This window comes from Girardinichthys multiradiatus, chromosome 2 (genome assembly GCF_021462225.1).
Source record: "Girardinichthys multiradiatus isolate DD_20200921_A chromosome 2, DD_fGirMul_XY1, whole genome shotgun sequence".
Taxonomy (NCBI): Eukaryota; Metazoa; Chordata; class Actinopteri; order Cyprinodontiformes; family Goodeidae; genus Girardinichthys; species Girardinichthys multiradiatus.
The window spans coordinates 29,881,911-29,898,489 of NC_061795.1; the positions used below are offsets into that span (position 1 = coordinate 29,881,911).

Here is a 16,579-nt window from a genome sequence, read left to right on the forward strand (position 1 = left end):
GGAAGTAACCATCAGAAGATGGGTACACTGTGGTCATAAAGGGATGGACATGGTCAGCAACAATATTCAGGTAGGCTGTGGCGTTGACACGATACTCAATTGGTACTAAGGGGCCCAAAGTGTGCCAAGAAAATATCCCCCACACCATTACACCACCACCAGCAGCCTGAACAGTTGATACAAGGCAGGATGGATCCATGCTTTCATGTTGTTGACGCCAAGTTCTGACCCTACCATCCGAATGTCGCAGCAGAAATCGAGACTCATCAGACCAGGCAAGGTTTTTCTAATCTTCTATCCAATTTTGGTGAGCCTGTGCGAATTGTAGCCTCAATTTCCTGTTCTTAGCTGAATGAGAGCTGAGTATAGCAGAAACATACAGAAATAAATTCATAATGATACCAGAATGATGTGTGGGGTTCTCAAAAATACACTTGTTTGAAGTGAATTGACCTCCTCATTTTTTCATGGGGTTATGTCTTGGTTTAATTGATCCAGTTCGTTTTGCTTTTTTGTGGCACTACGGACCTTTATTTTGTAAGTTGACGGACAGGAAATGGGGTGGAGAGAGAGAAGAAGACATGCAGCAACGATCACAGGACCGGGAATCGGACCGTGACGGCTGAGTCGAGGGCTGAAGACTCCGCAGATGGGCCACATTAGTTAGCCTTGCGCCACCAACACGCCCCCTAATTGGTCCTGTTTTGATGACGACTTGTTTTGGTCGGAGGTTGCGGCTGCGTGGTTTTGGTGCCATCCCTGTGTTGATATAAGGAATTGCAGGGTATTAAGTTGAACGGTGCAAAACTGCTGCCTCTCATTGTTATAAGCACACACACTTATAATGTACATCTGATTGCATTATTTGTTCTGTTTTTCTGTGTTTGAAAGGGTTTTATTCAGAAATTCTCGCTAATAGCGGAAGAAAACCGCTGCATTTTTATTTATAGAATAATTAACAGAAAATGTGAGAAAAATACAACCTTAAAACATGAATTGAAAGACTGACATGCAACATAATTGACACAACAGCTAAAATTAACACAATGTTAGAAATGGTTACATTTAATTTTTTTAACGCTGTGTTAAATTAATCAAAAATAATAATACTGTTAACAGTTTCTACTGGACTTTAGAGATCCAATTTTCTTTTAAACTACCTTAGTACTTTAAAGATGATTTTATCAACCAACAATTAAATAGTTTAATGTAACATGAATTAGTGAAAATTAAAAACATGAAATCTGTAAAATCAAAAAATAAATGTTTCACTAATTATTTTAAAGTCACTCACATTCATTCATTTTATCTTTCAGCCTTACCAATCAAAATGATTGAGTATGGCAAAACATTTTCTAGCCAAGAAGATTGTTCTGAAGTAGATCTGCTGTGACAGATTTGAACCAATCAGATACAAGGGTCTATTTAAAGAGCCACAGTGACAATTTAAGATTTCATTTTTGATTTAACCAAAAAGGAACCATGAAACAAATAACTAAGAATTTCAAAGAATGAATTCAACATTTACATTTTTCATGCAGTTAAATATTAATAATTGCACTTATTTCTTTTTTTTTCTTTTTAATACTCTCATATATAGATGACAGTTTTGTAATTTAGTAACAGAATTTTTGCACTTTTAGGCCTCCCTTCAGACAACCCCAGATATCTTGTAGCCTGCATGAACATATAACAACCCGGCTAAGCAACAGCTGATGCAGGGATGAGTCGTGGTCCTTCACTCACACTTCATCTTTTCAGTCTGCTGTGAGATAAAGTTAGTCCAGTACCAAGAACTGATGTCCCCGCAAACAAGGGAACAATCAGGGAAAACTATCCGAGGATTTGAACCTTTTTGGATCCTAAGGGAATATTCCTTGTAGGTTCCCTAAAGATTTATTGGCTGCTGGGGTGTGTGGATTTTATGTTGGGGATTTATAGATGTCTGTTAGTTTGCTTGCTTCACTCATTTCTTCTTGTAGTTTTGTTCAGAATAAATAAATTAAACTTAATCAATTTGAAATGTGTTCATCGGAGCAGTAAAAAGTCCAAAGAACTGTCTATGTAAAAAAAAGTACACCCTTTTTCAGTTTACCAGGGTTTAAAATGATTCAAACCTATCAAGTGTAAAAAAAAAACACATGCCAGATCCTACTGTGTCCTAATTTAATAAACAAAGATGAAGCCAAGACAAAAAGCTTTGTGCAACACTGCGTAAATCCCCAAAACCCTAATCAAGTACAAAATATATCAATTTAAATGGGTGTATATTTTCTTTTTACAAATAATGTAATAACAGTAGTTTTTCAAGATGAAAGGAAAAAGGTTACAAGTCAGTGTGTTATTTACTTTGTATAAACATGGAGTTTAAGAAGTTCGGATGAAACACATTTGGTTTTTTGACTTTATAGTTAACTAGTTAAATTTCACAAATAATGGAGGAAACCTGTAACAAATGTTGCTTTTAGATCAGTTAGGGTTGCAAAACATACATCGGTGTACGTAATGATGACATTCTAAAAGACTGTTTGGAACACATTAATTATTGGCTAATACAGTCACTGGCTTTTTTAATAGCTACACATTGCTGGTACCCCTTTGTCAGAACATCTTTAATCTCTATGGTACAACTTCAGTAATGTATGAGAATCATTCTTCCGAGATTCTTTTCCATATTGACATGATAGGATCAAGCAGTTGCAACAGATTTGTCGGCTGCACATCCATGATGTTAATTCTGCCATGTTCCAAATATTTTCTATTGGACTGATCTCTGGTACAGGTCCTTCTCAAAATATTAGCATATTGTGATAAAGTTCATTATTTTCCATAATGTAATGATGAAAATTTAACATTCATATATTTTAGATTCATTGCACACCAACTGAAATATATCAGGTCTTTTATTGTCTTAATACGGATGATTTTGGCATACAGCTCATGAAAACCCAAAATTCCTATCTCACAAAATTAGCATATCATTAAAAGGGTCTCTAAACGAGCTATGAACCTAATCATCTGAATCAACGAGTTAACTCTAAACACCTGCAAAAGATTCCTGAGGCCTTTAAAACTCCCAGCCTGGTTCATCACTCAAAACCCCAATCATGGGTAAGACTGCCGACCTGACTGCTGTCCAGAAGGCCACTATTGACACCCTCAAGCAAGAGGGTAAGACACAGAAAGAAATTTCTGAACGAATAGGCTGTTCCCAGAGTGCTGTATCAAGGCACCTCAGTGGGAAGTCTGTGGGAAGGAAAAAGTGTGGCAGAAAACGCTGCACAACGAGAAGAGGTGACCGGACCCTGAGGAAGATTGTGGAGAAGGGCCAATTCCAGACCTTGGGGGACCTGCGGAAGCAGTGGACTGAGTCTGGAGTAGAAACATCCAGAGCCACCGTGCACAGGCGTGTGCAGGAAATGGGCTACAGGTGCCGCATTCCCCAGGTCAAGCCACTTTAGAACCAGAAACAGCAGCAGAAGCGCCTGACCTGGGCTACAGAGAAGCAGCACTGGACTGTTGCTCAGTGGTCCAAAGTACTTTTTTCAGATGAAAGCAAATTCTGCATGTCATTCGGAAATCAAGGTGCCAGAGTCTGGAGGAAGACTGGGGAGAAGGAAATGCCAAAATGCCAGAAGTCCAGTGTCAAGTACCCACAGTCAGTGATGGTCTGGGGTGCCGTGTCAGCTGCTGGTGTTGGTCCACTGTGTTTTATCAAGGGCAGGGTCAATGCAGCTAGCTATCAGGAGATTTTGGAGCATTTCATGCTTCCATCTGCTGAAAAGCTTTATGGAGATGAAGATTTCATTTTTCAGCACGACCTGGCACCTGCTCACAGTGCCAAAACCACTGGTAAATGGTTTACTGACCATGGTATCACTGTGCTCAATTGGCCTGCCAACTCTCCTGACCTGAACCCCATAGAGAATCTGTGGGATATTGTGAAGAGAACGTTGAGAGACTCAAGACCCAACACTCTGGATGAGCTAAAGGCCGCTATCGAAGCATCCTGGGCCTCCATAAGACCTCTGCAGTGTCACAGGCTGATTGCCTCCATGCCACGCCGCATTGAAGCAGTCATTTCTGCCAAAGGATTCCCGACCAAGTATTGAGTGCATAACTGTACATGATTATTTGAAGGTTGACGTTTTTTGCATTAAAAACACTTTTCTTTTATTGGTCGGATGAAATATGCTAATTTTGTGAGATAGGAATTTTGGGTTTTCATGAGCTGTATGCCACAATCATCCGTATTAAGACAATAAAAGACCTGAAATATTTCAGTTAGTGTGCAATGAATCTAAAATATATGAATGTTAAATTTTCATCATTACATTATGGAAAATAATGAACTTTATCACAATATGCTAATATTTTGAGAAGGACCTGTATTTGTGGAGGCCAATAGAGCACCGTGAAGAAAACCGTTCAAGAAAACCGTTTAAGTTGCTTTGACCTTTGGAATATGGTGCATTATCCTGCTTGGAGTAGCTACCAGTGGATGGGTACACTGTGGTCATAAAGGGATGGACATGGTCATCAGCAATGCTCTATAAATAATCCTCATTTAGTACTTATGAGCCCAAAGTGGGCTGAGAAAAAAAAGCCCTTACATCATGACCCCACCAGCACCGTGCTGAACCTTTGATACAAGGCAGGTTCCATTCATGCTTTCATGTTGTTTAATCTCATCTGAAGGATGAAATGGAGACTCATCGCATCAGGCATTTAGGCATCAACATTACCGTCTAACTGAACCTGTAAGAATCACAGCATCGGTTTGTTTTTCCAAGCGAACATGAGTGGCGCCAGATGTGGTCTTGTGTCCTTTGCTGGTTATTTTTTAACCATAATCACTGTCAAAACTGGAGTTGCCAAAAGTGTTGCATTTGCTTAATTTGTTTTGTAATTTATTTTTTGCATACTTATAAAGTTTTAAAAGCAGTCAACTGTCAGCAGTCAGTATCTTACCTATGGTAAACATGTTCATACATTTAGTTTTGCAGAAATACACATAGTTGTGCTGAAGACAGGCATATATAAACAACCTTTGCAAGATCGCAAGAATTAGACAAAAAGTATGAGCTCGAAACTTATAGGTCTTGTGGATAGGTTTTATAACCATCATAACACCAGAGAAAATATTTATTTTTTAAAAATACATTGATAGGATAAAAAGACTTTACATATAGAAAAAAAGACATGTTTGCTTCCTTTTGTTTTGGCTCCACTACTAAAAGAGAGAAAGAAGAAAATAGGAGAAAAAGTTGATAAGGGCTTAAAAAAAAAAAAAAAAAAAACTTTTTTCCATTGTCTTCACTTGTTGGAAATCTGTTTGTGCTAATGAATCAAGGTTGCATACTGAAATGTCTCAAAGTTAGGATAAAGTGGTTTGTGCACATTTACATAAAATATGAGTGGTACCATTTTGCATTGTTTTAATGCAAAAATCCAACATTAAAGAAACAGAAAGAGTGCAGAAAAAAAAAAAATCAGATATAGTAAACTTCACTCCTGGCAGCAGGTAGTGCTGTTGTTCAACTAAAAGACTGCACCAAACTTGTTACAAGTCTTAATTTCACATACAAATTACATTTAATAATAAGCATTCAGTCTCTGATCTTGTAACAATGGTTTATCACAAATCTTTCTAAAAAGAAAAAGCAAACTTTCTGCACTTATAAACTTTTATAGTAACTGCAGCCACATATTAGTATTGCGGGACCCCCAGAATCCCATTACAGCATAAGCTGTTTGTTTCGCCTAGATGTCTTCTTGAAGTAGCGTTTATTTTGAATCTTACATGGAAGAAGACATGGATGATGCCTTTTGCAAAAAACAATATGCAGTTATAGAAATAAAAACAAACATGCAATATAGGTTTAATGATAAAAATGACATTAATTGAATAACTGAGCTCACAAGTGGAAGCAGAGGCTCCCACATCTTCTTTGGCATTTTACATCTCCCGGACCTGTCTTTAAAAAAAATTAACTATAATATAATTTGGAGTTTTGCACAAAAAAAAGTCCGATATTACAGACTTTAACCAATAAATAAGCAAGAACGGGGCAATCTGAGCGTTTTATTTGTGCCGTTCCAGAGCGGTTATGAGATCCTGCAGAGGCTTCATGTCTTCAGGCTCCAGCAGTGAATGCTGCTGGCAGAAAAGCATTAGGTGGAAAAAGAGAGTGTTTAGGTATGGATGCAGGCCAAGAGCAAGGACCTCACTATAGTGAGACCAGTAAATGTGAGCCAGAGTCCTGAACAACAGCAAAAAGACCTTCTGGACAAGGAAGATGAATCCTGTCGGAAACGCTGTGCCTGAGGTAAGGAGAGGAAACAAAGATTTTAAGTTCCATCTGGATGAGGGCGTGTGGCAGAATAACACAAAGATATTTTTGCAATCTACCTGCTTTTGTGGGGAAGACATCTTCATCAGTCAGAAGCTCCTGAATGTACGACATGGCGTAATCAAAGTAAAGTGGAGCAGAGCATTTCAGCTTCCTGCCGTGGTCGTCAGTCCAAAAGTAGACCCTGGAAATGGGAACACAGACCCTCAGAGAGGAAACAACACATTTTGTCAGATGTTTCCTCCCTGTTATTGACATGAGCCACAAAATATATTGAATCGCAGGACCTAAGTCTGAAATGCTGCAAAGGACTGTTTGTATTATGTTATATATTTTATTTCTTTATGTATTCAGGCTCTCCATGGAATTATATATTTGCTCTTGATGCCAACATGTAATTGCAGATTTTAAATGACAAAAATCCAAAAGCTCACTGGAAGTGGTGGGGATATTTTTATAATGAAAAACAAGAGTTAAGAAAAAAGTAGTTTCTTGCTACCAATATTGTCATGTCATTATTTACCAGAAGGAAGACGTCTTCAAAACGGACCTTAAGCACAAAAGTGCAACTGATATGGAAGGTTAGCAGTTGTTTTGTTCCAATAACAGTTCGGCAATTTTTGTTGTCAATTCTAGCAAACTATTTCATAAAAATACAAACACACTAAATTTGATAGAAAGCTCAACAGGAAACGCAACAATTATTCTGCTGCCATTGTATTTCACTGTGAAGCTTCAAGAAACTAGCATGCTTAATCTAAAATGACAGCACTCCAATTAGTTCATAAGTTTGCTTTGGTAGAGACGTCTAATTTCCGTGTGCATGTAAAATAATGTTTAAATAATGTTTCAAAGTACACTTATACTACATGTAATGATTTATGCAGTTATGTAGGGTTGTCAACTTTTAAATGGTCCTTTGAGTGCGAACAGGATCTCAGTGGGGTTGGATGGACAAAATTAAACCAGAACAGAACTGTGTGTCATGCAATAGAGCGAATAAAAACTTTACTGGATTTCTTATATTGATGGTTATCAGTCATTTTGTTTTGATAACTTTTTGTGTACATGGTTCATAATTATCTTAATGTACCTGGAAACAACAGTATATACCAGTGTACAGATGTAGGCACTACTAGGAGATTATCTTTTACTGCTGGCTAGTTAAATAAATGCTCAATTATCTCCTGTTCAATGTTCCATAAAAAATCATACTGGCCCTTAGTAGACGTAGGATAAGAAAATGGATTGAGTGGAGTGAGACAGAGAAGGAAAAGCTTAATGGTCACTCTAGAAGACTGAGTTTGCATCTCTGAATTATGATGGAAGCTCGAGTCTTGCAAAAAAGGAAGATCATCTCAAGGATAAAATGAACAAGGTAGAATGTTTCCCTCATGTCTCAAACTTCTGTTTAAAAAGTCAAACTTCAAATTAGATTAGACATGCGCTGGGATTTAAAGGTCACAAAAGATAGATATTCCTTTCAGCTGTATAGTTTTAGTAGGAGATTAGGATGACATCAAAAGACATGATGATGCACATTGTACTTATCATTCATATCAAACATACATACATACATACATACATACAGGTAAAACCAGATATTTACATATACTGCATAAGATGAGACGTACATTTTTTCTGTCTGACATTAAATCAAACAAAATTTTTTTTTTTTTTTTTTAGGTAAATTAAGAGTACAAAACTATTTATACTAGCTAAATGGCAGAATAATGAGAAAGAGCATTTTTTAGAACATTTTTACAACTTTTTTCAAAGTTAGAAGCTTACATTCCCTTTCTCTTTAGTAGAATTGCTTTTAAAGCTATATGACTTGGATCACATGTTCTTCAAGCTTTTCACAATAGTTTACTGAAATATTGACCCATTCGTTCTCATAGAACTAGTGTAACCAAGGCAGGTTTGTGGTCAGCCATGCCCACAAATGTTCTATGGCATTGACACCAGGACATTGACATCAGTGGTGGCTGCTCCAAAACATTGCTTTTGTTGTCCTAGAGCCACTTTGTAACAAATTTGGGGGCTATGCTTGGGGTCACTGTCCATTTCTATCCATGTTTTACCTTCCTGGCTGATGTATTGAGATGTTGCTTAAATTTTCCCACATAATGTTCTTCCTGTATAATGCAATTTTAAACTAGTGCCTCACACAGCAAAATAACCCCACATCATCATACAGTCTTCCCTGCACTTCACAAAATGATTTTACTCGAAATGTAATGGTCAGAATGGCCAAACTCTTGAATTTTGATTGAATTCAGCCTTAATAGCTTATATGGGTTCTGTTCTTAACACTGCATAGAAAAGGAAACATGTAGAATTACCACTATGAGATAGAGCCCCATTGCTGTGTTGAAATCACTTGGTTGCAGAGGTGGGTAGTAACTAGTTACTTTTACTCCATTACATTTACTTGAGTATTTACTTTTGCTTGAGTAATATTATGTAATGCAACACTAACCTAATGGCCTTCTTATACTGTGCAAAGAAGGTAATTATGTGACTACAATATATGGCTACACTACCCACCTCTGGTTATGCCACTGAATGAAGAACAAAAACGTTTTACCAAAAATGCACCAAACACACATTCACAGTTCAACTTAAATCGAGAACTTATAATAAACAGCACGCATTTTCAGTGGAGATACTGTTCTAACACATACATTACCCCTTAATTATTGGGGATTCAGAAACGTGTTTCTACTGCCTTCATTAGTTATTTCATTATGTAGTTATTTATTTTTACAATTTTTTTGTCATTTAAACCATATGAACATACCTTTACATTTTTATCTGTCACTTGATAATTTTCACAAATTAAATCAGTTATGATCAAATGGCTGCTCTGTACTGGTGTTGCCATTTTACCAAAACATTAACATTTTTTTAGATTTCTACTCTTCCCTTCTACTTCAGTAACAGTATATCAAAGTCATAATACTCTTATTTGAGTACAACCTTTCTGGCTCCATCACCCACTGCTTGGTTGAAGTGTAAAGCTCAGTAACTTACACGTTGCCTGGCCCACAGGCGAATGGGCAGGTGCTGGGACTGCAGAACTCTGACAGAGCGCTGGAGAACAGGTTTATGTGCTTGAAAAAAGCCACAGCTGAAACAGATCAGACAAGAATGCCAGTGGCTATTTTACATTCCCCAACAGTCCATCGTGGAAGACAAACATCAGCTGATACTCACTGTTGCTGGCCAGCCACTCCGCTTTGTCCACGCCAGGCGGCAGCGACGTGAGGGCAAACATGTCAGCGTTTGTGATCCTCTGGCAAACATTTCGCTGCTGCAGATATGGAGGCTGCTCCTGGTTATTGTTGTTGACTCCGCTTGGGAATAAGGTATAAAGTTAATGAAGCAAAGGAAAAAAGAAAAAGCAAAGCTGCAGAATGGGGAAATACAGCCCTGTAAAACAAGCCGGCTGGCGGATAAATTATTCCTACTGCCGCTTGGAGATAACGTACTCATCTGTCTGGTGCCTTTTGTAGATGGCTCACACATCAGCAAAAACATAAAAAAATACTGCAATAACAGCAATAATTCAGCAGTTAATGCATAAAGCCAGTCAATGCAGAGCTAAAGTAATTACTGTTATGAGGCTGACTGCTGCAGAGGTCAGTGCAGCAGAGCAAATAACTGCAAGGAGTAAAGCTGTGAGGATTCACACCATGCAACACTTCGCAGTTACAAGGTAGAACCTCCATGCTGTGTTGGGGATGATATTGTGAAATATTTAGAGTGTCTACAGGGAGTGATTCATGCAAATGCCAAAACATCAAACATGGCAACATAATTTGAGTATTTAAAGTAGGACGGTAGGGCTGACCTCTCTGTTGAGAATGGATACTTTACTCTGTCTGAAGAGACTCACTAAAGAGATTCTCTCTCAGTATTTAAAAACACTCTTTTACATTTTGTGATGTTAGATGGTTTAGGAAATTTTTAACTATTCATTCTTCTTCTATACCGCTCATTCCATAGTGGGTCACGGGGGAGCTGGTGCCTATCTCCAGCAGTCTACGGGCGAGAGGCAGGGTACACCCTGGACAGGTCACCATTTCATCGCAGGACAAACAACCATGCACACACTCATTCACACCTAAGGGCAATTTAGAGTGACCAATTAACCTAACAGTCATGTTTTTTTTTTTTGGACTGTGGGAGGAAGCCGGAGTACCCGGTCAGAAGCCATGCATGCACGGGGAGAAAATACAAACTCCATGCAGAAAGACCCCTGGCTGGTAGTCGAACCCAGGACCTTCTTGCTGCAAGGCAACAGTGCTACCAACTGCACCACCGTGCAGCCCAGTTTTAACTAATAAAAATCTAAAAAAGTATGACTCGGGCTCACTTAGATTGGACAGAGAGCATCTGTAAATGGCAGATTCTCATCTCTGAATTTAGCTGCAGTAATCTTCCAATTCTGACCAGCTTCCCCGTCCCTGCTTAGGAATAGCCTTCACACATCATGATGCTGCCACCAGCATGTTTCGCTTTTGGTAAGGTGTGTTCAGGGAGATGTGCGGTGTTAGTTTTCCATGTAGCCCAGAAATGTACATTTTGGGGCCTTGAAGCATCTTCCTGAAGATGTTTTGTATTTCAACTGTGTCTTGGGACAAACTGCAGGCGAAATATCTTAGTGCTTCCTTTGACAAACTCCTTTCTCCTCCCCATTCCTCCATTAAGGGCAGGTTTTTGGACTTCATGGCTAGTTATCCTGAAAATAGATTCTCCCACCGGAGCCGTTTTGCAGTTGCGTTATTCTCCTTTTCAGATGATGCATGAACAGCACTCAGAGATTTCCAAAGGTTCAGATACATTTTCTGCAACTTAACCCTGGTTTAAACTGGCACACCACTTTATCCCTGACCTGTTTGATGAGTTGCTTTGTCCTCGTAAAGCTGTTTTTTTCAAATGCGTTTTCTAAAATATCTTCACAAAACAATCTCAGTACGTTTACTGAGTTTAAATTACCAGGATTCCTACACATTTATAGAAAATAAAAGGAAGGAACAAAGGAAGGGTAGTAAGAGAAGGAGGTAAGACACAAGAAAAGAAAAAACATTAGGGAAGAAGGAGAGACAAGGCAAAGGAAGAAGGAAACAAGAAATGACATAAGAAAGGAAGAAAGAAATGACACAAATAAGGAGAGATAGGCAATGAGAAAGTACACAAGGAAGACAGGAAGGTTGAAAAGAAGAACTTATTGAAGGAAATTATAGGATACAAGAAAGGAAAAAGAGGGAAGGACATGAGGAACAAAATAAAACACACCGCAAAGTAGATGGTAAAGAAAAACACAAGGTTGGAAGGAAAGAAGATGGGAAGGAAGGTTGGAAGGACCATAGGTAGGAAAGAAGGGCACTGGGAAGGACAAAAAGAAGGAGGAAAGAAAAGTGGTTTGTGGTTGAAAAGTGACAGAAATGTTAAAAAGTTCAGTATGAATGTCTTTTTTAGGATATCTTTTTCAGAGTGCAGTGGATTACGCAGCTGTCATGCAGTTTTCCAATGTCCACACACACAAGCAGCAGCTGAAGGTTTACACAGAGTGACCTTGCCTATTCTGATAAGGAAAACTCTGCTCTCTGTATGAGGTTCCGCACCCTCCTCTTCTTCCTCCTCCTCTTTCCTCGTATAAATATGCGTGGGAGAGAGGCGGCTGGGGAGCGAAAATTTGTTTAATGGTTTAAACAGGAGGTCTTTGTCTAAAGGTAAAGCTCGGGGAAGACAGGGATGAATAGTGACAGCGAAGAACGTAAACATTAGCTGTGCTCGGTACAGTAGCGCAACTCTATGCCAAACTTCCCTAATGTCTACAGGAACTACTTCTACTAACATCCTGTTCTTCGGCAGGGTCATGGTGTTAACTCAATTACCAGCCTCCTGGCTACCGGTCGTTAGCACACACAAACACATTGAACCCGGAGGACATTCGTAATGTTTAGTGTGTAAACAGATTCTTCAACGCAAACGCTGCACCCTCGCCATCTGGTCACCTTTACCTCGGCCGCGGGGCTGAAATAAACAGAGTTCTTCAGCACAGAGAGCTGGCTGGAAAAATAAGAGCAATCATTTTCTCACTAATGTGTCACTGGTGTAAGAAAAACCCACAATCACTGATGACATCAGACAAATATGTAACACACACACATACACACACTTAGCTTTTATCTGGAGAACATTCTTTTTAACCGTGTGGAACCAGGTTTCTACATCATTAATAGCAATAGTTTCAATTTCCTGTTCAACATTTGGGTTCATTAGAGAAGATGAGGGCAGCATTAGAAAAAGGGACAGTAAATAAGACTACTTCTTTTTGAGACTGTAAACAAAGAGCTAGGAAAGAAAAAAAATGCAACTTACAGTTTCTCATTGTGGATGTCTGATGGCTGAGGAGTCTTGGTGTCTACCTTCGTAGCCGAGGGGTAACTGTGGCAGCCCCCCATGGCGTAAAGCTAAGAGCAGAGCTGTTTGCTGAGCCAGCCCCACTTTTCCATCCCAAACACACTAATCCACACGCCTCTGCACACTGTGGGCAGCATACGTGAAGCCCAGATCCAACACAAACATACCTCAGCAGTTCGCAAAAAGGCTCACACAGCTCTTACATGCACTCCAACAAATCCCTTTTTTAAAAGACTTTTCCCCGAGTTATAGTTGGAGTTGAAAAATGAAGCTTTCCAGCTGTCTCTCTCCTTTTTTGCACCACTGATCTAGTGTCAGTGTGTTTATGTCTCCTTTGTCTGGAATCCCACACCCAGTAGGCTCCTCCTCCTCTTCTCTCTTCGTTCGAAGCAGACAGGCAGGTTTCTCTACAACCCATAAAATAAAATAAAAAAACAACAAAAAAAACAACTCCGCCTTCCTCTCCTTCTTTCCCACCCACACGCTTTACGTTTGGATGCTTCACAGAAAGGAGCAGGCAGGTAAAGACAATGAATTAAAGGTGCAAAAACTTTGCAAAACAAGAAAAACTTTGGAAAACTGCTGGAGAAAAGGAGAAGGAAGAGACGTGCGGAGCAGCTGAAGGTGTGATCGGTACATGTGTTGGGAGCTATGTAGGAATGCGATGACATGCGGTGGAATGGAGACACACGCCTGCGGGTGATATCTAGATAAGATTACAAGATGAAAATAGCTAATAGGAGACGTGTAGGAGCACAGAAAAGGGGTCTTGAACTCCTGCTCTAAAGCACAGCCTGGAATAAGTGAGAAGCAGCTTTAGGTTGGAGATGAAATGAGGGTGTAGCACACGTGGATGAGAAGCAACCCGATCCACCTGCCCCTGAGGTAAACAACAATATGGTAGTCCTGTTGTTCATCTTCCTGCTTTGTTTGCTCTGTGAATGAGTCTTACCAACAGGACCCGAGTGGTGAGTCTGGGACAAACAGACACTCAAGTTTCTTCCTTTTTTTCTTGACATGTTTATTAGGTTCATATCTGAATGTACAAGCTAAATAGACGACAGGTAACAGACACATTACTTAGGAAAAGAAAGAAAAAAAGAAAACCCCCAGCATCAGTTCACTTTACGAAAGAAAGGCATTTAACAATAAGTGGTCTTTCCCAACACTTTCCCCCACATTTACACACACACACACAAAATTAAGCTAGAGTGCAAGAAAAACTTGAAAATGGCCTCAATCTATCAACACCGTGCAAAAGTGTTCATATTGCTTCAACCTTTATCGTGTTATAACTGCAAACTTCGATGCACTTAATGGAATTTTATGGGACACATCAACACAATGTTGCATAATTGTGAAATGCAGGGAAAATTATGCCTGGTATAAAATCTACTTAGCAAATAAAAATCTGAAAACCATAGCATGCATATGTACTTGGCCCCCTTTACTAGCAAAAAATCCATGGACAGGACAACTATTAGTTGTGCACTCCAATGAACGTCATGCTTCTAGTTTGCTACAAACCATACTAGACACAGAAAACATGGCGAAAAAGGTGTTCTGGTCAGATGAGCAAAAAAAGCTGAACTATTAGGCCAATATGCAAAACCATGTGTGTGATAGAAAACTAAAACTAAATACAACATCGCCATTTTGATCCATGGTGGTGGCAGAGCCATGCTGTGGGACAGGGCAGCTGTTCAGAGTAGAGAAGAAGAAGAATCTAAATGCAGGTCAATCCTAAAAGAAAAACTTTTTTGAGTGAGCAGAAGACTTGAGACTGTTTTCCAACAGTATAACGACTCTAGACACACAGTCAAACCTACAATGGCCTAGTAAAGGTTTAGCTCTAAATCCAGTTGAGAATCTGTGGCGCAAACCTAGAAAAGTCGTGCAGCTGTAATGGCAGCAAAAAGAGGAGATTCTGCAAAGTAATGATTCCGATAGGCTGTATATAAATGCACACAACACTTTTCAGTTATTCTGTTTAAAAAAAAAAAAAAAAAAAAAAGGATAAACTTTTCTTCAGCTTTTCAAATATCCAACACATTGTGTGGTTCTGTCATAAAAACCCAGGAAAATACATTGAAGTTTTGTGAAATGTGAACACGAGAAAGTTTAATGTGTACAAATACTTTTGCAAGGCACTGTTAATACTGGACAATGGGTAGATTAAAAAGAAAAATTTAGATTTTTTTCCTTTTGTTAAACTTCAGGACACATACCCAAGGTGGTGAATGAGGCTGATGTGCAAACCTAATGGCATTTCAAGTTAACCATATTGTACCAAATGCCTCTATGCATAACACTGCAACATACCCGTTATACTGGAACACACACACAGACACTTTGGGTCTGATGTGGTGCTTAAGTTTGATTAAAGACGGTTTGAAATATATGTACACAGCTATTCCTTTTCAACCCTGACATGAAGCAAACCCTCACTCTCTCTGAGAACTTCAAACGGTTCGAAGGTCTTGGACAGATAAGCGAAAAGCTGTAATCGAAGATGATTCTTCAAAGACGTTCTTTCTGACTCAAGTCTATCCTCTGCTCCCAACTCCACCGCATGACTTAGGAGAAAAATCAAAACGCACAAGAGGAGAATGAAAACGAGGCTGCAAGAAAGCAGGCTACTTCACAGATACGAGGCCCAGCTGCAACACTGGAGGGAAGACACACTTTGGCAGAAAGCACTGAAGAAAAGAAACTAAATAGACTACAGTATCTACACGGTTCGCTTTTTCAAGTCCAACTTTCCCTGCCTCTTTGAGGAGGGGATAACGAGGTGCCACCATCAAATACAACTCAGACATGCCTCTTTACATAAATACAACGATTTTTGTCCATCACTCAGGAGACATTTATGTAATTAAAGTCAACTCCTGCCCTGAGAAAGAGGAAAAACAAGAAGAAACTGAAGAATGGCTAATTTAATGGATTATTCTGGTTTAGAGCAACTCAGGTCAAGTTTCTGTAGTTCTGGTCATGATTTCTTCTGGTCAGGATTAACCACTTATGAAAAACATAGATGCCTTGACATTTATAGGTAGCGATGATGATGCTACTGATATTGTATGTTCTCTATGGTGTGTAAAAGGCACAGCACTCATGATTTTGTTTGATTAGGTGGCCTCTGCATAAAAGCTTGTAAAATGGGACCATATTTCCTTTCAAAGAAAATCTTTATTGTAAATCTGAGCATACACACACACATATGGACATTTCTAGCAACTCACACGTGATGTTTGAGTACAGACGCTGCTTCTGTTTGATTATGTCCACACACACTGCAGGGCGGTTTGAGTGTTCGCAACAACACTGGTGGTCAGGTAGGTGCAATACTGTTGAGATCTACTCTTTAATACACTTTAAAGCTGCTGAGGTTTCAAGAATAAACATGGGATCTGGGATGAAACATTCAGATTAGGACAACCCTAGTTCGCTTTATTTACGCAACTGGCCGAAAACCTGTTATTTTCTTGGCTCCAGGTCAATTTGCTCCACTTTGTATCCCCATTTTGAACAAACACATTGTAATTTATCCTATTTACGCCATGGCAAACTACTTTATTTTTTAGTTGTAGCAAAGTATTTGGAAGAAATGTGAAAATAAGTGATAAAAAACTGCTCAAATCTCATCATCAATCATTTAATTCAACTGTATAATACATGAAACCTATGTATTCAACTATTTTAATTTATTTTAATTGAAATATACAATATGACAGATTACGACACATGATGAAACAAAAAAAGAGACATATGATTTGTTTTGAGTCCTGCAG

General features: G+C 39.0%; 1 protein-coding gene across 1 annotated transcript; it reads right to left on the reverse strand.

Moving 5' to 3' along the window:
• Positions 1-5,100: 5,100 nt before the first annotated feature.
• Positions 5,101-13,414, reverse strand: LOC124859321 (MOB kinase activator 2). Its single transcript, XM_047352061.1, has 5 exons — positions 12,747-13,414; positions 9,573-9,712; positions 9,390-9,486; positions 6,413-6,537; positions 5,101-6,324 (listed from the first exon to the last, which is right to left on the reverse strand). Exons 1-5 carry the CDS (start codon positions 12,827-12,829, stop codon positions 6,086-6,088), a joined length of 684 nt encoding a protein of 227 aa, XP_047208017.1. The 5' UTR covers positions 12,830-13,414; the 3' UTR covers positions 5,101-6,085.
• Between the last annotated feature and the right edge of the window lie 3,165 nt (positions 13,415-16,579).

Coding starts and splice junctions, on each gene's coding strand:
- LOC124859321 (XM_047352061.1), bottom strand. CDS start 12,829: ATGGGGGGCTGCCACAGTTACCCCTCGGCTACGAAGGTAGACACCAAG. Junction 9,487..9,572: donor GGAGTGGCTGGCCAGCAACA/GTGAGTATCAGC, acceptor GATCTGTTTCAG/CTGTGGCTTTTTTCAAGCAC. Junction 6,325..6,412: donor TGTCTTCCCCACAAAAGCAG/GTAGATTGCAAA, acceptor TCCTTACCTCAG/GCACAGCGTTTCCGACAGGA.